Source organism: Callorhinchus milii, unplaced genomic scaffold, assembly GCF_018977255.1.
Source record: "Callorhinchus milii isolate IMCB2004 unplaced genomic scaffold, IMCB_Cmil_1.0 Scaffold4, whole genome shotgun sequence".
NCBI lineage: Eukaryota > Metazoa > Chordata > Chondrichthyes > Chimaeriformes > Callorhinchidae > Callorhinchus > Callorhinchus milii.
Genome location: NW_024704745.1, coordinates 10,925,940 through 10,950,757, shown reverse-complemented (window position 1 = coordinate 10,950,757; position 24,818 = coordinate 10,925,940). Strand labels below are relative to the sequence as shown.

The 24,818-nt window shown below is 41.1% G+C and overlaps 1 protein-coding gene across 1 annotated transcript in view; it reads left to right on the top strand.

Moving 5' to 3' along the window:
- Positions 1-24,818, top strand: part of LOC103180203 (transmembrane serine protease 7) — an 85,756-nt gene that overhangs the window by 45,858 nt on the left and 15,080 nt on the right. The window contains exons 35-40 of the mRNA XM_007895903.2: positions 1,418-1,554; positions 2,490-2,637; positions 10,752-10,919; positions 13,293-13,417; positions 14,843-14,908; positions 15,388-15,480. Coding sequence (XP_007894094.2) covers positions 1,418-1,554; positions 2,490-2,637; positions 10,752-10,919; positions 13,293-13,417; positions 14,843-14,908; positions 15,388-15,480 — 737 coding nt within the window. The remainder of the gene's footprint in view (positions 1-1,417; positions 1,555-2,489; positions 2,638-10,751; positions 10,920-13,292; positions 13,418-14,842; positions 14,909-15,387; positions 15,481-24,818) is intronic.

The following is a 24,818-nucleotide window of genomic DNA, read 5'->3' as shown; positions in this document are numbered from 1 at the left end:
TAACCAATAGGTATGAAGATGGATTCTAGTCTAAGCAGACTAGGATCAAGTAGGCCACCACATGAAAGGTCTGCAAATTTACAAGTCATCACTAGCTTACTTTGTTGATATGAGTCCAAGAGTTATTAATGCGGACCCATAGAGTAGCATGAGCAGCTTCATCAATCTCATCATGGGAATCACTTGACAGGAGAAAAAGCCACTGACCATGAAGTCTTGGTGTGCGCCCAAACCTGTGAAGGAGGAGTGACAAAGTGATCACTGTGGTGAAGGGTTCAAATTCCAGGAATTGCAAGTTAAAAATTAGGAGTTCAAGGGAAGTCGGGCAGAACCTTTGTTCAACAAACTTATGAAATAAATTGGCAGGGAAGGCAGTGCAATCAAATGGGTTGATGAGGCAGCCAGATTCATTTCACAAGAGAGAATCGAGGGTCAAGCAATAGTGGAAAATGTGGTGAGATGAGGGTCACGATCAGTCAACAAGAAAAGTACTTGTTGACCCTAATAAACTCTTCTAAGACATTCTTTGTTCCAGCATCCTATCTGATTGACATTTCCCCAGTTTGAAGGAAGGGAAATGGGATAATAATAAAAGACCTCAGAGTTGGGATTCCATGATCAAGCAAAAGTAACAGATTAGAGTAGCAGATCAATTTCGTGCTCAGGCAGGAGATCGGGAAAAGAAGGCAATCTCCTCACTCAATGGTGGAGGGACTGTATCTTCATAGGAAAAAAAGCATGAGAAGAGGAATAGGATCTTGGAGACGAAGAGTGGACAAGCACAGCTCCACAATGGAGCAAGTGGGTATGGGAATATCTTAAAAACAGTGAGTATGTGTTGGGGAGATTTTAGAGAAAAGACTGCATGATCCATCAATTTCATATAATTTCCAAAGTAATGAAATACCGCCTCAAATATTTAAGAATCTCTGTAAATGTTTCACTCCGCTGCGAAGAGAAACCCAAGGAAACGTAAGGTGCCATGACTCAGACAACCTGACAGTTATTAAGCTCAATTATTTCTTTTACTGTACGTTCACCTGCAGTTTGAACCAAACAGGCCAAAGGTTTTCCTATTTTTTAATATGTGTAGTGTAACCGGGGATAGTTTATTTTGCTCATTCAAGAAATCCAATTTGGAAAACTGAACAAATTTTAAACCACTTTTGCCGCTGCAATACGGACGCAGAGATGTTGCTGTGGTGCCACCTTACTGGAGAACTGGAGTTAAACGTATCTTTCCGATAAATAAACAAAGCTGTCAGTTGAGCGTGGATGTAACTGGTCGTAGGAAGAATGGAGGCTTCAGTCACCAGCTCCTGAGAGGAAGTAACCTTGGCGTATCTCGGCGGTGGTTCCAACAGAGCAATGGTTCAGTAAATAATACTTAACTGACAAAAGCTTTTCTGTCCGTTAGGTGAACTGGCTACTGTTCTCCAGGAGGCCAGGGTGAAAATGATTCCACTCAGTACCTGCAACAAGTTATATGAGAACGGAGTGACTCCCAGAATGCTCTGTGCCGGCTACCTTCATGGCGGAGTCGATGCCTGCCAGGTAAGGGTCTATGCACTTGATGACAGACGACTGAGTTACAGGTGAACCCTTCAAGGATCGTGGGGAGCTGTGGGTTTGAAAAACGAATAATAATCATCCTTGCATTCTAATACAGTGCCTCATCATGTCTTTGAGACGTCTGAAAGCGCTACACAGAATATACTGTAAAGTGAATTGACTGCGTATTTCGTGGGAGAAATGCGGCAGCCAATTGCACACAGCATTGTTTCACAAACAGTCGTGGATTGCGTGACCAAATTATTATTTATTTTTAAACTAATGTTTTGGATTTTCTTTGTTTTCTACCACAGCAAAACCTTCTTTTAACATTGTCTTTATTTCATAGAGAAAATTCTTGTCTCAGCTCTGTATAATATATATATATATATATATGTGTATATATATATACACACACACAGGGTGAATCAGGTGTCCTTACTCATAGAGTTTTTAATTATACTTATGTTCTTTTTTTAAGACTCAGGAGATGCTTTCATTGCTTTCGAGAAAGATTTTGTACAGAGTTGATATGTGTAAATGTCTACATAACATGCAGTTTAAACATCTCATATATAACTATGAGTAAGGATTTTTGATTCACCCCATTTGTGTGTGTGTGTCTATGTGATCTTTTTCAAACTATACATAAAGATCAATTGTATTTGTGTGCAAGGTGTCGTATTCTGCTTCTCTCTGATATTTACAGTAGTCAAGAGCATAGAAAGATATCTGAAATTGAGATGTTAAGATACTTTTCATTTCATTTTCCACTATTGGGAAAATGTGTACAGTTTCCACGATTTATGGACTTACTTGATGCATGACTGTCAGCAAATTCAAAGTGGAGAAGCATCAAGCTGTGCTGGCGTGAAGGTGCTTTCCATCTAAAAATCTTAATTAAAAAATTTCCTTTCCCTGTAACCCTCTTATTCCAGGGAGATTCGGGAGGACCGCTGGTTTGTCTGGAAAAAGGGAAGAAATGGTTCCTGGCAGGAATAGTCAGCTGGGGAGAAGGATGTGCTCGCCACAATCGCCCTGGTGTTTACACTCGCGTTTCTAGGTTTCGTGACTGGATCAAACAACACATCAACTGAATGGCCAGTTTACTTTACAAGGAAACTCAACAATGTTTCCCAATTGAATAATTTCAACAATACAGTATTTCATTTGTGGCTCACAGTGGAGCCCAGAGGTTGAGGAATCATTTGTTCACTGACTCAGTGCGCTATTGTGTGGAGTATCAAAGGCCTGTAATAGACTGAGAAAGAAAGAATTTCTGGAGGTGGAAAAAAGACAGGAGCACCAGTTAATAGATCACCAAAGGTGCCTGCCAAGAAAAAAATTGATAGTGAATTTATGTAATTCTAGTAGCTGTCATTATATAGGTTATAACTGTAGTGCCTTTGTCATGAGGCTACATTAAAAAGAAGTTTCCTAAAGTGAAATACTTGTAACCTAGTTTTATAAGGGTTTTAAACAAAAAGACATAATATTTCTATGTCCCTTAAGGATTGATTATTTCTTTAAGCAATGACTATGTGTAGCATTGCCTGCACTAGATATATGAAAGATCCTGGTCTCTTATTTAATGACTAGGAATGCCACTCTGCTTTTTGACAAGATAAACATCACTATATAAAATATGATGATCATGGTTGGATGTGTCTTTTTTATTGTATAAAAGTGCTCCTTTTCATGCCAAACCATTAAATATGAATCAATTGGATCAATTAGCTTTAAAATGTTATTGTTGTTACCTGTGCAATAAAACATAAACTAGCATTTCTCTCATCTATTTGTACTTCTACACTAAGATTGAGATCCGCTAGATTGTGCTCCTTAGGTAGATGTACAATTACCGCCAATCAGATTATCACAAAACAAAAAATAATAAATATTAAATCATATTCATGTTTTCTTGGCATTAACACAAACTCAGAAAATAGCAGAATAATAATGGCAATAATGATGCAAAGGCTCAGGCGGACTTACAGAATTCCACATTGAGTGATGGTGAACTAGAAACTAAATGCCACTGACGTTCCTCTGTACCACATCTCTGAATCAGAAGGCTGTGGGTTCAAGCCCCACATTGGGATCTAAACTCACATAATATAAGTGCTGATAGGGTGTTGCATTGTCGGAGGTGCTGTCCTTCGGATGAGATGTTAAATCAATATTTTGTCTGCCTGTTCAGGTGAACGTTAAAGATTTCATAGCATTACTCTGGCCAACAGTCTCCCAAATAAAATTGGTCATTGGTTTCATGATGGTTTGTAGAACACTGTGCAATTGGGCTGTCCCATTCACAACCTTAGTCACTCTACTTCATAGTAGATTATCACATCGATAATAAGACTTCTTCACTGTTATCCCCAGCTCCACTCTCCACAAGCTTCAATTCATCCAAATTTCTGCAATCATTGCTCTTTCCTCTGAACATTCATTCACTCCCATCGTTGGCAACTTCCACTGACACCTCATACCCGAGTGGATGAACATTAAGATCTTCGTCCAGACTTTCCAAGTTCTCCCTTCACGTTCTCGCCCTCACCCCTACAACCTATGTAATGTCCTCTATCCTTACTCTGCTGGCCATACCTCAAATCTAGTTATATTGTCGTTCTTCGGACCATCACTTAAAAAACAGCTTGAAGGTGTGATGCCAATACTCCTTTATCCCTCTCCCCACTGCCTCCAAACCTACCACCATCTTCTACTAACCGTGGAAGAAGATCTCTCCGCAATCCCTCTCCACTGCCCTGGAGTCCTCTGAACTCCTCCCCCTTTGGCCCACCTCCCACACCAACCCATCCTCTGCGTTTACTCTCCTCCACAGCACCCTCTCCACCACACTCGACGCCCTTGCCCCCCTCACCTTCCGAACTGCCTCCTATTCCTGATGCTCACCCTGGTTCACCAGCCACCTCCGCTCGCTCAAGGGCTAGGTGTGGGCTGCCGATCGCACTTGGCTCAAATCCAGCTTAACGGTCCACCAGCACATCTGGCTGGACCTCATCAAAACCTACTGCTCCGCTCTCCCCTCGGCCAAATCGTCCTTCTACTCCAGGTTAACCCCAGGCTCCTGTTCTCCACCATCAACCGGCTCCTCCGCCCTCCCCGTCACACCTCGCAGATTCTTTCCTCCGATTCCCAATGCGAGGAAATGCTGGACTTCCTCGAGTCCAAAATCGAGGGAATCCGCTCAGCTGCCACTGCACTCCCAATCCACCCCCTCCCTATCCACCGCCCACACTCCGACCACTACCCATCCTTCCTTCCACACCTTCAAACCTGTCACCCCCTCCTCTGTCATCACCACCATATCCTCCATGAAGCTCCCCATCTGCTCTCTGGACCCCATCCCCAACCCTCTCCTTAAATCCCAGCTCCACCTCCTTGCCCCACAACTCGCCGATATCATCAATCTCTCCCTGTCATCTGGCACTGTTCCTACACCTCTCAAAACAGCCACTATCACCCCCACTTTGAAGAAACCTTCCTTTGACCCATCACAGCTATCCCGCTACCGGCCCATCTCCCACCACCATTTTCTGTCTAAGGTCCTTGAGAGAGCCTTCGTCTCCCAGCTTTGCTTTTTCCTCTCCTCTCATTCCTTCCATGAGCCCCTCCAATCGGGTTTCCGTGCTGCCCACAGCACGGAAACTGCTCTGGTCAAGGTCCCAAATGAAATCCTGACCACGTGTGACCAGAGCACACTCTGCCCCCTCATCCTCCTCGACCTCTCTGCCGCCTTTGATACTGTGGTACACTTAATCCTCCTCCACCACCTCTTCTCCCACCTCAACCTTCAAGGTTCTGTCCTTGACTGGTTCAGGTCCTACCTTTCACACCACCTCCACTTCATTTCTGCAAACAGCTTCTCCTCCAGCCCCCACGCTGTCTCGTGCGGCGTTCCTCAGGGCTCTGTCCTCGGTTCCCTTTTCACTCTCCATATGCTCAACCTTGGTGACATCATCCGCAGACATGGGATAAATTTCCACATGCATGCGGTTGACACCCAACTCTATCTCTCTGATGCCATCCTGAACTCCAGGATTATTGGCGTCCTGACTGACTGCTTGTCCGACATCAAGTTCTGGACGAGGGACAACTTTCTCCAACTGAACATCAGCCAGACCGAGGCCCTCCTGATTGGCTCACACCAGTGCCTCCGCAGCTCGGGCGCTGGCAGCATCAGCCTTCACGGCTCTGAACTCTCCTTTCTCCCCCACGTCTGCGCCATGACCGGCATTGCCTACCACCACCTCCGCAACATTGCCAGACTCCACCACTGGCTCACCCTCAGGCTGCCAAAACCCTCATCCATGCATTTGTCACATGCTCCATTATGGAAACTCCCTCTTCATCGGCCTTCTCAACTCTTCCCTTCACAAGCTGTAGATCATCCAAAACTCTGCAGCTAATGTACTCTCGCGCACCAGGCTCCGTGACCCCATCACTCCCACCCTCGCCCGACTCCACTCGCTCCCCATTCCTCAGAGGATTGAATTCAAGATCCTCGTTCTCACTTTCAAGGCCATCCATGGCCTTGTCCCCTCCTATCTCTCTGACCTGTTGACTCCCTACCAACCTGCCCGTTCCCTCCAATCAGTGGGCTACAGCCTGCTCCATGTTTCCCGCCTGATCCACTCTTCCATCGGTGGCCGGGCTTTCAGCCTCTCTGCCCCCACACTCTGGAATTCCATCCCACAGTCCCTTCACCTCGTTTCCTCCCTTGCCTCCTTCAAGGCCGGTCTCAAGACCCTCCTCTTCGATCGTGCTTTCAGTCGCCCTCCCACCTCTCTGCCTTCCCTCACCCCTACATCACCCCTCTCCCACGCTCGGGTCCTGACCCCTGAACCGTTCAGCGCCTTGGGACGTCCTCCTGCCGTGAAAGGCGCTCTCTAAATGTAGTTTTGTTATTGTTTGTTGTTGTTGTCGTTGTTGCGTAAGGTGGGCGTGCTGGAAACTTGAGATCAGGTGAGCCGAAGGGCTTTCTTCATCCAAACCAATCTTGTGATGGATGAATTTAAGAGGTGAAAGAAACAGTCTGAACTGAGCAACTCTGGCTTGGGAGTAAGAAGAAAATGGAATGAAAGCCAGAGGAGGAGTTTGTTAGATCCGCCCTTGAGGTTTCCACAGTCCTGTGTGTGTGTGTGTGTGTGGTGTGTAGATGAGAGTCGCGTGTCTTATATGTATCTTTAATGCTTTACTCTTAATGCAAGAAGTCCCATAAAGTTAGTCCTCCTTTCTCCTGGTCAGAGAGAAACCTGCAGCCCTGCAAGAACGTCGGATGCACAACCAGCTGCTTAATTCTGATCACAGGCTGTGTGATCAGCTCAGGTTGTGGAGGGGGTTGGTGGGTGGAGAGAAAACTAATCGATCATCCAGACCAAGAGTACATTGATTATCGAAATGCAACCACCAGTCATCACCCAAGGAAACCGTGTTCCAATCCAAACCAGGGAGAAATATGTAAGAAAAACCAAGCAGCAAGTTGCAGATCAGCAAAGTGCTTACACAAACCAAGCATTGGAGCCTGATTTCCCTGCAGCTGTCTTCAGCGTTCAGCAGGTAAGGAGCTTCAAACGTCCACTTTTTTTTAATAGCAAAAGGACATGTGCAACCATTTGGGCTTTGATATCTTCCAGCAGATAAATTGCAGTGAAATGAACGAGAAACAGTGAGAGAGATGGTGCTTGAGCTGCTGGTGGTGGTGGTGGTTTGGGTGGGGGAGAAAGGAGAAGATGATATAAGTTTCCTGTATTGAAATGCAGTGATAATACAACTTTGTTTCGTTTTTATTTTTGTTTCTTTGTTTGTTTGAGCTATGCAGCATTTTAGGTTTTTTTTTAAAATTATAGCTTTGCTACAGATCTGCAGGCCAACGTACTTTCAAGTAAATCTGGGAAGATAACACTGTTTAATTCTTCAATCATTACCTGGATTTTCTGTGTGCTGTAAGCAGGTACAGCCCAGTACTATTCCACAATCAGTAGAATACAGTATCACAGTATATTATAGCCAAATCAGTATTGTCTGCTTTCAAATATCACCTTGTTGCATATCCACAATATCTCTTTTTTAACCATACGACTCCTTCACCAAAAACCCTATAGAAATTTAGTAATACAGAAATAATCCTTGCGTTCGATACAGCACCTTTCACACCTGGAGGGTGTCTCAAAGCACTTCACGGAATTTACTGCAAAGTGTAGTTACTGTTCATTTTGTAGGTGAATTTGCAAGAAAGAAGGCCATTTGGCCAATTGTGTCTGTTCTGTCTTTGACGTCTCTTTGAGGGAGAATTGTAATACTTGTGGAGTGGATTTCACTGCTGTTGAAAATTGGGTGCAGTCATTAAGGTTATTAAAATATTTGAATTCAGACTACTATTCATATTCCTCGAACAATCCAATGTATTAATTGTCAAATTCATTTATTAAAAATGACTCTTTACTTTCTCCAAGTCTTCCCTTCTTTGCTGAAAAGATCAAGAGCCAGAAAATGGAGTATTCCCTTCTCACATGTTTGCAGCAAAATTGACTTTAATGCTGTGGTTTGTGCACTTAAATCACTGACCTTTGCTGATCTTAACTGATCATGGAATAGTGCTAGACACCCTTGTTTATTATGTAGCCTATCCGCTGGAATAGTCAATGTTTGAAGCGCTACCCTGGATGCTACTCTGCGTAAGGCACTGTATAAATGCAAGTGGTTGTTGTTATTGTTCGCCTGATGTGAAAGGTGCTTCGTAAAGTGTATTGTATTGAATGTTCCCACCCACCTAAGTAATCATTTCAGAATATAATCCACAATCCTGGTTATTTTTGAAATTGGAATTATTTCACATTATTATGGGGACCTTTTAAATATTTAAAAAACCTGAATTGCTCTTTAACTGTTAATTGATTTTTACCTTAATTATATATCTGCCTTTTCACACTCCAATTTATTATAATAGATAATAATAATAATAATCCTTGCATTTGATATAGCGCTTTTCACGTCGGGAGGACATCCCAAAGCGCTTCACAGAACACACTGTAAAGTGAATTGACTGTATATTTGTGAGCGAACGCAGCAGCCAATTGCACATAGCAATGTCCCACAAACAGTCGTAGATTGAAAAAGACCAATTTTTATTATTGCTTTTGGTTTTGGAGGGATTATTATTAGGCGTGTGGGGTAAGGAAACTTGCCCAAGGTTTCGCCCTCTGCCTGGAATTGAACTCAGGTCTCTTGCTTGCAAAGTGAGTGCTCTAACCACTGAGCTACAGGACTCCACGATGTAGCAAAATAAAATTGTAGATTTGACTTCTGTTTTCCATCAGAAGCAATCTGAATTATGTACTTACATCCCCTTCCTCCATGGCCCCTACCACTCCCCCCTCCTTATACTCCTTTGCCCATCCCTCTCAACCACCAGACGAAGCCCATCACCTGCTGCCTCAACCCCCACACAGCTGCTGTCCGTCTCTATCCTCTCCCCCTTAAAAACCATTGAATTAGTGCCCTCCTCAAAAAACCCACCCTTGACTCCTCCAACTTACACATTACCGTCCCATTTCCTTCTTGTACTTCCTTGCCAAAGATCTGGAACACGTTGTCGCTAACTAGTTTTGCTCACACCTCTCCCTCCTCGAACCCCTCCAGTCTGGTTTCTGCCCTGCCCATAGCACAGAGACGTCGCTTGTCAAGATTACAAACAATGTCCTCTTTCTCTGTGACCAGGGCTCCCGCTGCCTCCCCATCCTCCTGGACCTCTCATCCACCACCTCTCCTCCCTCATCCACCTTAGTGGAACTGCACTAGCCTGTTTCAAGTTCAGTCTAACAATCCGCCTGCACTTTGTCTCTTCAAATGGTTTCTTTTCCCGCCCCCGCCCAGTCACTTGCAGGGTACCCCAGGGCTCCATCCTTCGCCCCCTCCTTTTCCGCATCTACATGGGACTCCACCCTGCATGAGGGGCGCAAAATAAATGCAAGTTGTTGTTGTTATTGTGTTTCCTAATTCTACAAACCAACAGGAATTCTAATTCTACAAACCAACATTGCTCATTCGAAGGACGCAGAGGTAAGCCATCACAAAGTGACACTCTACAGCACTATACTACTGAATTCTCACTGTACAAAAAAAGCCATAAACACTTCACCCCTCAGCCCACTCCCCTGGCACCCCCAAACCCACACTACAGCAAATAGCTTCCAAATTAAGATGGAATTTAAGTCTAAAATCCAAAATATTAGAACAATCTTAGTCCAATGTCTTGTGCATTAGAATGAGGAGTTTTGATCCCATGATATTTAGTTTTGCTCTCATGGTCTTAAATCAAATCACCCTGCTTACACCTATGTCACGTACACTGCTCACAATATTACATTCAGTTTAATTGGGGTGGACACCTTGGATTGACTGAATTTGGGAATGCGCAGTGCTGATGAGTTTGCAGGAATATCAACAGAAAGAACTAAACGTTCTTATAAAATAGTAGAAGAATGTCACAGGCCAATTTTTCTTTTGTTCTATTCTATAAATAAAATAGAGTTGATCTTGATATATATACCCTTCAAAGAATTAACTGTTACAGCATGTCAACAATGGAATGAATTGTTGTACTGATCTATTTTTAATGCCTTTCTGCAGCTCCAATTGCATCATCTTGTTCAATGAGATTTTATTGAATTATGGAAGCATAGAACACAAACAAGTCTGTGCTGGTGTTCTTGTAAACAACAACAAGATTACGTTTGTATCGTGCCTTTCACGTCAGGAGGACGTCCCAAGGCACTGGACAGAGTACAGCATTTCAGACCCGAGCTAAGGTTGGGGAGGTAGGGGAGGGGAGGGAAAGGGGGCGGCCGATGGCATGGTCGAAGAGGAGGGTCTTGAGGCGGGACTTGCCAATGGTGGGCCATCTAACCTAATCCTACTCGCCTGTTTGCTCTCATAGCCATTAATCTTCCTCTCTTTCAAGCATCCAATTCCCTTTTAAAAGAAAGGATAGACTCCGCTTCAGCAGTGGTTTGTGGCAGTGAATTCTAAGTTCCAGCTACGCTTTGTGTACAAGTGTTTAGTCTAAAGCCCCCTTTATTTACTTTTGTCTATCTTAAATCTGCTTTTTCGTTAATGACTCGCCGACTCAGTTCCTAACTTTTCTTTATGCTAGATTCCTTCCGCAACGTGTCCTTCAGTCCATCATGGAAGTTTGAATGCAGGGAAAGCACCATCTTTCAAGCACCCAGTTGCTGCTCCACCAACTCTGCCTGAGAAGAAGTTCCATCCACTGCCTATTGCTTTGACAGTCTTTCTTCTGGTGGTCATTCTTGCAGGAGCTGCAGCTGCTATCTGGTACTTTGTGTGTAAGTTGAACATTTACCATTTGCTATTAATGTTTTGAACCCCCGTATGGTAGGAATACACCAACTAAAAACAAAGGAGGATCCAAACTGTGTAACCATGGCTTGGGAGGCACTGTGATGGATCTTTTACTTCCATTGGGAACAGAGAAGGTTCAGAGGTGATATGGTAGAGATGTTTAAGATAATGAAAGGGTTTCTTCTAGGAACTTATTAAGAACGTCAGAACTGGGGATGGCCATTTTGTTTGTCTCTGTGGAATCACTAGATAATTAATTTATATTCATATTGCGCCTTTTAGGTCGGGAGGACATCTCAAAAGGGCTTCACACAACTACTAACTGGGAGCCCAAGCTTAGATGAGTTGAGAGCTTATTGTATTATGCTGATTGACATAGAGAAAATAAAGCCAGAACAATATTTTCAGAGAAGTACATCATTAAGATGACACAGGTTCAGGCATGTGAAAGGTAATTTTAAGAGAAGTAACAGGCATAATTTCCTTACATAACAGTAATGAGCAGCTGGAATAGGTTACCAGGAAGAGTGCTAGAAGTCAGAACATTAATTCATTTAACAACAACAACAACAAGATTCCATTTATAGAGCGCCTTTCATGTCGGAAGGACGTCCCAAGGCGCTGTACAGTTGGGTCAGGACCCGAGCAGGGGGGAAATGGTCAGGAGGAAGGGAGGGAGCGAGGAGGGGGTAGAGAGTCGAGAGGGGAGCCGAAGGCACGGTCAAAGAGAAAGGTCTTGAGACCGGCCTTGAAGGAGGAAAGGGAGGAGGCGGCAAAGGCACAGGAGGATGGAGTTCCAAAGCCTAGGGGCTGAGAGGCTGAAGGCCCGGCCACCGATGGTTGGGCGTTTGGGGCGGGAGATGTGGAGCAGACCAGAGCCAGAGGAACTGAGGGTTCGGGCAGGAACAGCTTGATGTTGTAAATGGTAAGAAAGTAGATTAAGTATTCAAGAAGGATTTGATCAAGTGGGTCAGAGGGCTTTCTTCATTGCATACCTGTCTTAAGGTCTTTCTATCTCCCTCTTAAACAAGTTAATTAATCCTGCATCTGTGGCTTTCTGAAGTGACTTATTCCACATTCTTAATACCCTTTGTATAAAATTGTTTACCAGACTCACTTTTAATTCACCTAGGTCTAATTTAAAATAGTCCTTGTTTTCACTTCCTTCACCAGAGGGAAGAGTTGTTCCAAACGTTCTCAAAACATCACAAGAAGGGTTCGGACAAAGCACCTCCTTACTCTTTGCTCTGTGAGCCAGAGCAGACTCAATAGGCCAAATGGCCTGCTTCTGCAATGTAGATTTCTCTGTTTCTATGAAGAAGGCCCCTTCAGCCTGTTTGATCTCATCCATCCCAAATATTAATAAGTGTTGCATTTGATATAGCTCCTTATCACATCGTTGAGACATCTCAAAATACCCACCCTACCATCTTTCCTTAATAGCATCAAGCAGTTTTTTTTAAAAAAATTAGTCCTGCCCTCAACCACTCTTCCTAGTAACTTGTTGCAGGCTCTTTACCTTATAAGCAAAAAAATACTTTCTGGTGTCTACTTGAAATTGCCCTTTACCACCCTAAAACTCTGTGCCCTTGGTGCATCTGAAAGTATTGTTCTGGGATAACTTTATCAATCTCATTTTTTTAAAAATTGTATCTCCTTAAGGTTCCCTATGAGATGTCTGCTTTAAAGCCTGACCAAAAGTCATTGTTGTTCTAAAGTATTGATCTGAGTGATGCTCAATTACACTTTCTCTAATGGTGGATTTCAATAATTTTCTTAGTGCTGATGTTAATATTGCCATAATATAGTTACTTAGTTGTTTCATCCTTCTTGAATAATGGTGTAACTTTCCCTACCATCAAATCTCTTCTTTATTGCAAAAACAGTGTTTTTTCAAACGTTAACAAGCTCAGAGAGTAAATTAACCCCATCAATTCTGATTAAGGTGTGCTCAGTCAAAACATTTCCAAAAGCTGCAAGTACAAAAATTGTGCAGACAAATTCATATATATTTAAATACATTTTTAAATTATATTTTGAATAAATTATATTTATTTTTAACAAATATACTTTCCACTATTAAAATATAACCACACAACTGTTGTCTTCTAATGGAATCTTATTTATAGATCCTTGAGTCTCATGATATTGAGATTACTTTGGGAACAATTTATTTTACCTTTTCTAACATTTTTTTCATGTTTCTGGAAATATATTTTGAAGCCAATTGCGTGTGCTCTGGCATGAAGGGGATTACTTTACTAAGATTGTTATGCAGTGCTTAGTTATCTATGCAGATTTTGAAATGTTTCCACAATTATGATTGATTTTCCTATACTCTTTGCACTTTTCAACAGATGACGATGTTCCAAATCTTTATTTCAGTGGATCAATGAGACTGCTCAATATTTCCTACAGCTCTGTTTTAATGGACCATAGCTCAACAGAGTTTAAGGACCTAGCCAGCCAGGTGGATGAATTAGTAAGTTACATCATGTTCATGTTTATTATTTATTATTATTATTAAGGGATAACCCTCTTTAAAGAATCTACAAACAAAACAGCTGTAATTATTACTAAGAAAATCCTAAAATAAACGTTAGTTTAGTTTAAAATTGAAGGCTACTCCTTTTTTGCCAGTGTTGTAAGAGGCTTGCCACTGATGTCCCAACTGATGTTCCAGTTGGGACATTGATACATTGGGCCATCGTTCAGATGAGACTTAATCAGAATTGATGGGCTAAAAGTTTCTGTGTGCCTGTTCAGGAAGATGTTAAAGGAAAGGGAGTTTCTCCCAGTATCCTGCTAGCAATCTGTCAGACAAATCTATCATTCACTTTCTGGCTGGGGCTTTGAAGTCATCATGCAGGCTGAAACTCCAATACAATGTTGAGGGAGCACTGCATTTTTGGAGGTACTGGCCTTCAGATGAAGTATTAAACTGAGTTCCAGTCTGCCTATTCAGGTTGGGTGTTAAACATCCTATTGCACTACTCAAAAAGCGAAGGCAAGTTTCTCCTAATGTCCTGACTAACAGATAAAACTGATCATTTTCTTTATGGCTGTTTGTGGGACCTTGCTGTGTTTGTTTGACAGCAATTACATGTGAAAAGCTTTGAGCCACTTTGAAGTTAGGGGTGCAATCTGTTCAAATTACATTAAGATAGTTAGATGGAAAAAGTGGCCGAGAATAAAATAAAGGTGGAAAAACACCATAAGTGAATTCCGTTCAGTGCTTTTCACTTTAGTGTACAATATCTCAATACCCTTTTGTTATGCGTTGCACAGCTGAATCAGATATTTCGAAGCTCCCAACTGGCACAACGTATTGTCGGAGTCAAGACCGTCTCTTTCAGGTGGGAGTCAATTACTTTTCTCTCTCCCAGAGAGCTTATTGTAAACTTATTTTGTGCAATTGGACGAATATTCTCTGCAGTTTAAATCACAAAGCAGTTGTGCATTGCAATGGATATTTCCTGATAGGTCGTATTCTGCATCTGTTCACAGCAATGGCAGTGTGCTCGCTTATTTTCTGATGACATTTTCTGTGGGAAGAAACAGGCTTCTTGAAGACAGCAGGATTTTGTATGCCACCAGTGTGGCTAACGTACTGAATAACTACCTCAGGGAAAGGAGTGAATCCACAAATGCTACAGCACTGGCTGGGACTCTCCGTATAGATCTTAATTCCATTAACGTTTATGGTATGACATTTTCGTGCAATATCAGGCTTCGGACTTAAAGCTGTTTTTGGAAACTAATAGTGATTTTCATTTAAAAATCATTTATATTTGGGGCTGATCATTATTTATTGTATCAACATCAAGTGAACAACACTAATGGGTTATGGGGGCGGTGGGGAGGGGGTCGATCCTATGAACATATTGCTTTAAATCCACCTTCTTAGTGTCTGGAGGCTCCGTCCCAGATGAAAAAACAGAAAATATTTAAATATGCTCCGTTGTGTGACTATGTAAGTCAGATATATCTTTTCAACGGGCTTTTTTTTTTGCTGGTATATGACCAGTGTGATATACAAAGGTAACCAGTGCTGCAATTCTTACATCTTGATGCTGTGATGGGAGAATAGGAGGGATTGGGTATTCTGGAGGATGAGATCAAATGGGCCAAAGAGATCATCTGAATCGTGATCATGTCTGAAATGAATTTTATAAATGTTGCATTAAATTAACCCTTCGCCTGAAGAAAAAACATATTACAAAAGTTCCCAACTCCGTCATCACATCAACTGTAGCATGAAACCTTTTCAGAGCTTAACATACTTTGACATTGCACTAAGATTTTCTAACTGGTTGTTTCCGGCTATTCCAGGAAATCAGCTGATTCAAAAACTTTCCATTACAATGCTAATAGCCCTTAAATATTTACATTGGAGGGCTTCAGTTATATTGCATTGAATATGATTTTTAGTTGTCTCTTTTTGTATTTTAGTCTATTTTAAAATCAGGTATTAATCNTTTTTCTTCCAATGGTCCTCTGTTACAGAAACAAATCCAGATGAGCATTTGCTCTTCTCTGATGAAGGTATACCTTTTTTTCAATATAAAGAAGCTTAAATTGTAGTAGTTTTGTGAATGCTAGATTATTGTTAAATGGGAGAACAAGTAACCAGCAAAATGTTGGTGATTATTTCATCTGTTTCCATACCAGTGACATTAGCTCTAGGATTCTTGTTGGTGGATCAAGGCACTCCAATACAAAAGTAGAGGACATAAATATAGGGTGGCTCTGTCTCACCCTCTCTCTTTCTGTCTTAAATCCAGCCTCAAATGTTACCTCTTTGAAAATGCCTATGGTCATCTCCTCTCCTCCCCTTACTTGGCATCCTACCCTGTCCCTGTAAAGTGCTCCGAGACATTAACAAACATGAAGGGTGCTGTACAGGGTGAATCAAAAGTCCTTACTCGTAGATTTATCAGAGATGTTTACACTGCAAGCCATGTAAACATTTGCCCATATCAAATCGGTGACAAACTTTCATGAACACAATGAAAGACATCTCTTGTAATAGCTGTACCTGCTCTACAAATGTTGTCTTGAAACAAAGAATATAATTAATAATTAAAAACTCCACAAGTAAGGACTTTTGATTCACCCTGTATAAAGACAAGTTATTGCTGTTTATAATTGATGTAGGCAAGCTGATAAGGAATTCAGGAGAAACGTCTTCATGTAGAAGGGAGGTGAGAATGTGGAACTTGCTGACAGAAGCTGTGTTTCAACCAAATAGCATTGATCTATTTAGGGAAAAACTTGATGCATACATGAAAGAGAAGGGAATAGGTGGGACGGGGGTTTGTGTGGAGAATAAACATCTTTTAGCTTTAATAGTTCTACAATGGGCTGTATCTTTAGAAGAATAGTTCAAGCCAGTAAATGGTGTCACCGGCATGGACTAGTTGTGCCGAATGGCCTGTTTCTATAATGTACAATCATGTAATTGAACTGAGAGATTTGCATTGCATGTGATGATAGAAATATTTCTTAACAACCTACAATTCAGGCAGAGAGAATGGTTCAGTGCTTAAAATGACTGTGAGTACCATTGAATACCATGGTCGTTCTTGGATTGTCCAAGTTAGAAAGGGTTAAAGCGTGTCCTTTTAAACATAGAGATAAATGACTGCACAGTTACTGTTCCGGCCTATCTGCAACCTGAATCTTCAAGTTTAAAAAGTAGATCAGGAGACGAAACCTTGCCAAGAAACCTAAAAGCAACTGAGATAAGATAAGGATTTAACAAAAGGTTCACAATAAAAGCAGGTAGGAAACGAGAGCGAAATTAAGCTAGAGTAGAGGACACCAAAAAATAAAAGCTGCTTAGTTCGGTTCAGTTTGGTGAATGAACCCCATTGGAAGAGATAGACTGTCTTACATTCAGCGTGCGGATGACTGATTTGCCCAAACTAATTTTGTATGGTAATATGATGGAACAGGTCAAAAAAGTAAAAGAACCCATCAAAAGTGTAAAATAAGCTGCATGGGAAAGTGGCAAGAAGTTACATAAAGTAATGGACCGCCTAGTGGGTGTGTTTAGGTGAGCTCGGTTGAATTGCCGAGGCTATTCTGATGCATGGCAGTCAGATCAGCTTCAAATACTTATCACAGTTTGATCTCCGATCTACAATTTAAATGACACAAATCATGAATGCTCAATTGTACCTAGTACAATAAATAAATCCGGCATTTGTCTCACACTGGCACGGATTTTAGACGCATGGTAGAGTAAACCTTTGCAATATTGTCAGCCTGGCCCAGTCAGTAGCACTCTCGTCTCTGAGTCAGATGGTGGTAGGTTCAAGCTCCACATCAGGACTTTGAGTTTATATAATCTGGGCTGACACTCCAATGCAGTGGTAGAGGGTGCGCTGCAATGGTGTACATTATACATAATTGTACATTGTACATAATACTATTTGAAGAGGTAGGGAGTTTCTCCTGATGTCCTGGCTAATAATCCCTCAAATGAAATTGGTCATTGGCTTCATGGCTGTTTGTGGATATTGCTATGCTCAAATTGGCTGCCGCGTTCGCCTACAAAATACAGTCATTACACTGTACAGTATATCCTGTGCAGCGCTTTCAAACATCCTCCCAAATTCAATTTAACTGCATTGCACCACCATTCTACCTGCTTCATACCTTTCCTGCAAGCATACCACTAACATTCTGTCTGCCAATCATCAACTATTGCGCACTTACTCGGTATGCTCATATACAAAGTATGTTCACTGAGAAGATCCAGTAAACTGCTCATTAAAGCTTGATTATTATTCAACAATANTTTTTCAGTGATATTGCTATAGCTAATAAGAACAATGCTCCTCTTTCAGTTACAAGGAAAGACTAACAGAGCATAACATATACAGATTAAAAAGATGGAACAAATGCTCTGATTCAGAGATGGCACAGTCGTGATGGGCCAGATAGCCGCCTTCTGAGCCATAAATTTCTGTTTATTGTATGATTCAGATATGAGCGTACTGTTGACTCAGACTGTGAAAGCAGACCAAGGGGGCACAAGTTCAAATTGAGCAAATCTCAAGTAAAAGTAGAGATTCAAGAGATTTTTTTTTCTCAGTATGGTGGATTTACTGAACAGGTTCTCAACAAAAACAACTAAGGCTATGTCTATGAATGCCTTAAAAAATAGTTAGATAAATATTTAGTGTGAGACTTAAATGGAGATTAAGGAATAGATGTAGACTGCGAAAATTAAGTACAACTTGGGGCGCTTTACAACATCAAGGTTCAATGCCAAGCAAGGAAGGAGGAATCTCTGTAGGGCAAAATTGTGTCTAATGTGTTCCAATTAGAAGCGGACACTCCTTCTGGTAACTAAAAGTATCCTGTCAATTTGTGGGAACTCACCTTCAAAAGTAGATTGTGTCAAAAAAAAAGTTTCTGTGTGTCAGGGTGAAATATTTCTGTACTTCCTTGTTAAGGAATCCCACCAGAAACTGCAGCATATTAGACCCCAAAGGACCTTTTTATGAGGACAAAGAAGGTATGGGTTTAATAATGGAGGTGGGAGAATAGTTTAATATTGTAATGTTTTGATGATAACCTTCGCGGAATTTAATAGATCAGTCTGAATCAACAATGCATTGCACATGGTATCTGGAGAAGGAGTGAGTTTAAGGGTCAAATGACATTATATTATGCTGTGCTGCTATGTATTTACCTTAATACATAATTAATACATGATTTAATAAATCTCCAGATGAGATGTTAAACCATGATCCCATGGCACTATGGTACTATTTGAAAAGAGAAGGGAGTTTCTCCCCAACAATAATACTGGTCATTCACTCCATGGCTATTTGTAGGACTTCCCTTTGCACAAAATTGGTTGCCACATTCGCCCACAAACACACAATTACTCTACCTTACAGTAAATCCTATGAAACGCTTTGAGAAATCCTCCTAACATCAAAGGCACTACCTCAAGTGTATGGATTATTATTGTTGCTATTATTAATTGCTTTTGAAAATTCTATTCCTTAGTAAAGCTGAATGGTTTTGTTTCACTCCTCAGCGTGCTCAGTGATTGACAGAAGGATCGAGTGGGATAAACCTTTGCCATGTCGCTGGGAGATAAGAGCTCCTGTGGGGCATTTACTACAAATTACTGTCCAGAATTATTTTAACAATGGCGACTGTCGTTTAAATTTTATTGCATTTTATGACTCACTGGTGCCTGGGAAAAATAGACTAATCACAAGGTAAGGCTGCATAAGATCAGCTTAGTTCATTTTGTAGTCAATGGCTTTAAGTGAGCACTGAAGTGAGCACTGCTATTAAGCAATTGTGTATAACTGTGCAAAGGATCCTCCACTGTCTCTTAACATCTTGTTCAATGTTGATCCAATGAATATTCTTGTACAACATAGATCAAAACGGGAATCCGGCCAGTTCAAGAGAAAAGTAATTCATTGATGTTTCACTTTCAGAATGTACCATAGAAACAACCACAGAGTGAAACCGTAATTCTTCCTTGGAATACTAAGGACAAAGCAGCTGTTGCCTAATTATATGGAGTCCTGTAGCTCAAATTCTGGGCCTCAGATTTATTATGTTTTTAAATTGGGAGGCCAGTAGCTCAGTGGTTAGAGTCCTCGCCCCACAAGTAAGAGACCTGGGTTTGATTCCCGGCAGGGAGAAACGTTGGGCAAGTTTCCTTACTCCACACGCCTCTGCTTACCTAGCAGTAAGAAGGAATCCTACTAGTCAAGTTAGTCAATTGGAGGATCGCTTTTCCAGGGGTAATAATTCCTTCAAAACATTTTTTTAAAAATTTGGTCACTCAATCCACAACTGTGGAGTGCCTGGGTGGTACATTGTTTCAACACACAAACCTTTCAATTGAGAGATGCCCCAAATTCCTCACGGCAGTTTTCAATAATTCTTAAAAACAAGTGGAAAATGTCTTCCAGACTAAGACTGATTTTAAGAGTTTTCCAAGGTTTTGCACACTCTTAACATTTTAAGACAATGCTCTAAAACCTAAGACCAGAGGAATTTCAGAATTCTATGGTTCATATCTAACCTAGAATGATGGATTAACTGAAAGTTTATAAGAATACCATGTAAAATACATGAGGGAAGATTCAATCTAGATTCAATCTAGGGAGCACAAAACTGGTCAGTTACTGAATGCAATCACAACACATAAAACACTGTGATGTGTGGGAAGGGCAAAAATGCAGACTGAAATAGGGAGAGGAGGGTCATCTGAGGCTGAAGCAGAGTCAGAGCAGAGAGAGCTTTGTGCTCCTGACCTGTGTTAGCAAACTGTTGCCAAGTGGTTTGTAACCTGTGCAAACAATATAAAAATGCCTTAATATTGCTTGTGATGTTCTTTCCTAATACATCAGTTGTGCAATAACTCTTTCTTGCAGAGGGATCATTTTGTTGAGGGCTCGTCCCTCGCACCCTCTGCCCCACCATCGGAGGTCGTGCTTTCAGCCACTACACCCCAAAACTCTGGAACACTCTCCCTCAATCCCTCCGCCTTGCCCCCTCTCTCCCCTCTTTCAAGTCCTGCCTGAAAACTTTCCTCTTCGACTGTGCTGATGGCCACATTCCCCTCCCCCCGGCTCAGAGTCAGGCTCTGCCACTGTTAAGCGCTCTGAGACACTACCCTGCGTAGAGGGCGCAATATAAGTGCAAGTTGTTGTTGTTGTCATCCTAAGCCTCTGTTTACCAAGCAATCAGTAGGAACCTGTTTGTTAGTTGATTGACAGATCACTTTCCGGGGTAATAATCTCTCCATAACTGTTCATGGGACACTACTCTGTGGAATTGGCTGCTGTGTTTCACCCACAAAATGCACAGTCGATCCAATATATTTATTTACAATATATTCCGTGAAGCACTTTGAGACGTTTCAACAATGTGATAAGACACTTCATCAAATGCAAGGATTATTATTATTATAAGTTTGTGAGTGTGAGGAGTGCTATTTAACAAACAGACAGACAAATAGACGGGCATCACCTAGCATAAAAAGGTGTTTAACCAAATCTGTTCTCGTTCCACAGAGTTGGTGTGCCGACATTAATCTTGTCCAAGGACTCATCACCTTGGTGATGGGTGACCAATAATGGACAAACAATGGAGTGTATCACCTCTGTCTTGTCTTCCAAAGGAACCAAAACAAAAGTTGGCCAACATTTTATTATCAGAAAGATTGTGGCTCTTTGAGAGTTGTAATCTGAGAACACAAATTGTAGACTATTGTCGTATGGCGCCAGTGCTTATGACCAAGAAAACATTTGCCCTCAGGCTTCTTATTCAGCAGTCTAGATTCAACTGGTTATTTCTTGTGTTTCTATAGTAATAAGGAGAGTGCAAAACACTTGTTAATGTTCACCGAGTAATCAAGTTCAACTGACCTTTCGAATACCCCCTATATGTAACCTTAGAATCTCCGCTGAATCCCAATTTACTGGTACTAATAATTCTAGGTTCTCTATAAGTCACAGTTGCTGATTGAATGATGCAGATTTACTACTTTTTTTAACCAAAGATATTTTATATTTGAATAGTTTTATAAGGTCAGATTCTGGAATAAATAACTGGGTCTAATCACTGATCTATCTGGAGAGTTGTTGATTGAGAATGTGGTCTATTACAATGAAGCAAGCTCACGGTAGAATACAGAGCTGTAAACTCTGGATTGTTGAGCAGCCAAGCGACCAAGCGAGAGTGAGAAGGCTGAGGTTAACCATTATCAGCATCAAATTCTCCCAGATGAGGTACAGCACAGTACAGACACAAAAGTAATCTCTTAAAAGTCTCTCTTAAATCCATACACTGCTCTCTGTTCAAACCTGAACTCCATATCGCTCGCACCCTGCAAGGATTTAAGAATCTTGATGTTGACAATCCACTTTATAATATATTCTGCGAAGAACTTGGCGAAGTTTCAACGACGTGAAAAGACTGTGCATCAAATGCATGGATTATTATTATTACTATTATTGTTTATACATTTCTGTGCTGAAAATAATTACATTGTAGTAATCAAACCACAGTATTTGGCACCTTAACATAACAAATCTCACCATTCTCCTCATATGGGATTTCATTCTCAAATCAAGTAGTTTGATATGTGCCACTCAATTATTACAAAGGTTGGGCCGAAAGCTGTCTTGGAGCACAGCATTGCATTCCCAGCCCCGCGGATCATAGGCAAAACCATTGAATGAGTTGGGATTATTTATTTTGAGTAACCGGTTTGAGTTCAGCATTATAAATACTCTGCCCCAACCTCTGGAATTCCATCCCCCAATCACTCCGCCTCACCCCCTCTTTAACCTCCTTCAAGTCACTGTCTAGTGCCTTGGGACGTCCTCCCGACGTGAAAGGCGCTATACAAATGTAATCTTGTTGTTGTAAATGCATCTTTACTCAATACCAAGGTGGCTATTCTTGCTCTTTGTTTGACAGGATTTGCTCTGGCAGCCAACTATCCCCACTGCAGAATTTCACTGTGACATCCTCAGGGAGAGTGATGTTAGTAGTGTTTATCACTCAATCTGAATTGAGAAATCAGATTAAAGCAACTGTGAAATTCATCAAGGAGGCAAGTGAGTACAGTAGAAACGAATAGGGGAAAATTTGGGACGTGTGATGTGCTAGTAAAGATAGAAAATTATTACAAAAGTTGGAAATTGCATTTCCAGCCGCATGGATCCAAGAATTAGTATCGCAGTTCATGGAATATCATCTTGACTCAATTTTAAGGTAGAATCCCATAAACTGTCACTCCAATGTCTCAATCCATGGCTGGATGTTTCATGCATGTTGCAGGCTGACAAGGCTCAAACACTGTGACTGAGTCAGAGGGAAGGACACACCCGCGGGCAATTTTTAATTAACAACGCAAACACAGCAATGAAACACAGACTTGTGTATCCGTTGTGGAATCCTGTTTCAACAAGCATTGCTCAAATGAAGGCATCTAATGCCTTTCTGCCCACAAAGTACACAGTCAATCCACTTTATAGTATATCCTGTGAAACACTTTAAGATGTTTCAAAGATGTGATAAGGTGCTATATCAAATGCAAGTATTATTATGAATAAAGTTTAGAATATTAGTGTACCTTCAATGCAGTCTGTTTATTCTTGAAATGTTGCTTTTTTGTGATTTGAGGTGGGATGTATGTTTGGAGGACCAACATGCTTCTGCAAGTCAGAAAACTGTTTTTTCATTCAAATGTGTTCATTTGTTTCAATTCCATTTGATTCTCAGTTTGTGGAGGAAATATAACAGCCTTTCGTGGGTTGCTGGCATCCCCATTTTACCCCAGTTACTACCCTTCGAATTGCAGATGCACCTGGATAATTATTGTAAGTGAAACGTTGAAGTTCCGAAATATCTGTTTGATGTGTACGGAACCATTGGGATATCACAATCAGTTATTTAGTTGAAATCAATGTGTGGTGATGCATAGGTAGGTACTTGACTCAGAGCCATTTTGTTGGGGGGTTGTTACAGTGCTTGTAATTGGGCCACTATTATTAATATTTTTTGTAACTGATTCAGAAGGATCTGCCTAAGTTGCATAGATGGACGGAAAGGTGGCAGATACAGTTTAGCACAGAGAAATGTAAAGTTATGAGATGCAGCAGAAAAAGGGTAGTGTAAAATATGTGCTAAGTGGAAATTTATTTGAGGTATTGGAACAGCAGAGGGACCTGAGGTTTCTAGTTGGCTGGTCATTAAAGCGATCAGTTCTCTGGTAATTAAGAAAATGAATAATATTGGGATGTGTAACTAAGGGGATAACATAAATCGAAAGAGGTGAATTTAAAATTGCATCTGGTTTAGGTGTTTGAATAATAAAGGCCATTTTCAAATCCTACCTGAGAATACGTGGGAATATTACTTCCCATTCGATGTCTAAGTTCCTGACTGTCCAGCACCTTGGTATGTCCTCCTGACATGAAAGGGCGCTGTACAAATGTAATTTGTCGCTGTTGTAATTGTTGTTGCAAGTATCGTTGCCAGTATTTTACTACCAATAGCAAAAATTGGTATCAGGCTTCTATAGTGGGTGAGGATGATGATCCAAATAAAATCACTGCTGAAGGTATTAGAGACCATTGTATCTTGGCATATCTGTTCAAGGCTTTCGACATCTGAACCTCACTTGGATAAAACTTTCTTAGAGAATTCTACCATATTGTGATTGCCTCCCGGGGACTATCCTGCTTTCATATTTCTCTTTCAGCTTGTTCTATGGGATACTCCTATTGCTCACATAGAAATTGGTCCAGTTTTGGTATAACTTCTCTCTGTTCCTAATCAGTGAAATCACTGTTGCGGCCTTTTTTTTGTTTTAACTAGCAATTTTGTCGCTTTACCTCCTTGCCGAAAAACTGTTTCCGCTTATAAGTGATATCTGTTTCTTCAGTTAGTAAAGAGATCATATTTAGCTATTTGCTGTTTTTAATTTTCCTAGTCTGCTATAATTGGATTTGAATTTCAGTGATGTGCGCTCATCTCCATCACTATTACTTTGTCTTTTCAATAACTTAAAAGGTTTGTTGGATTTTTACCAATCTGTCTCTCATCCAACTTGTTCCTTTCAGTTTTAGACAAGCTGGAAACCATATCTGCATAGCTTCACGGACCAATAAACACTAGCGGAAAGCTCAACAAGTAAAGCAAAACTTCAATAGGTCTTAACTCAGCTTAAACCCAACATACTCTTTGGACTCTAGAGATGTGAAATTCCATTTGCCTTTGTAATGTAACACTATTTGCCTTAAAAGATTAAATTGTGCAGAGTTTTAGAAGATTCTCAAATGCATTTTCAATTTCAAAGCCAATTTTCCATAAATCTTAAC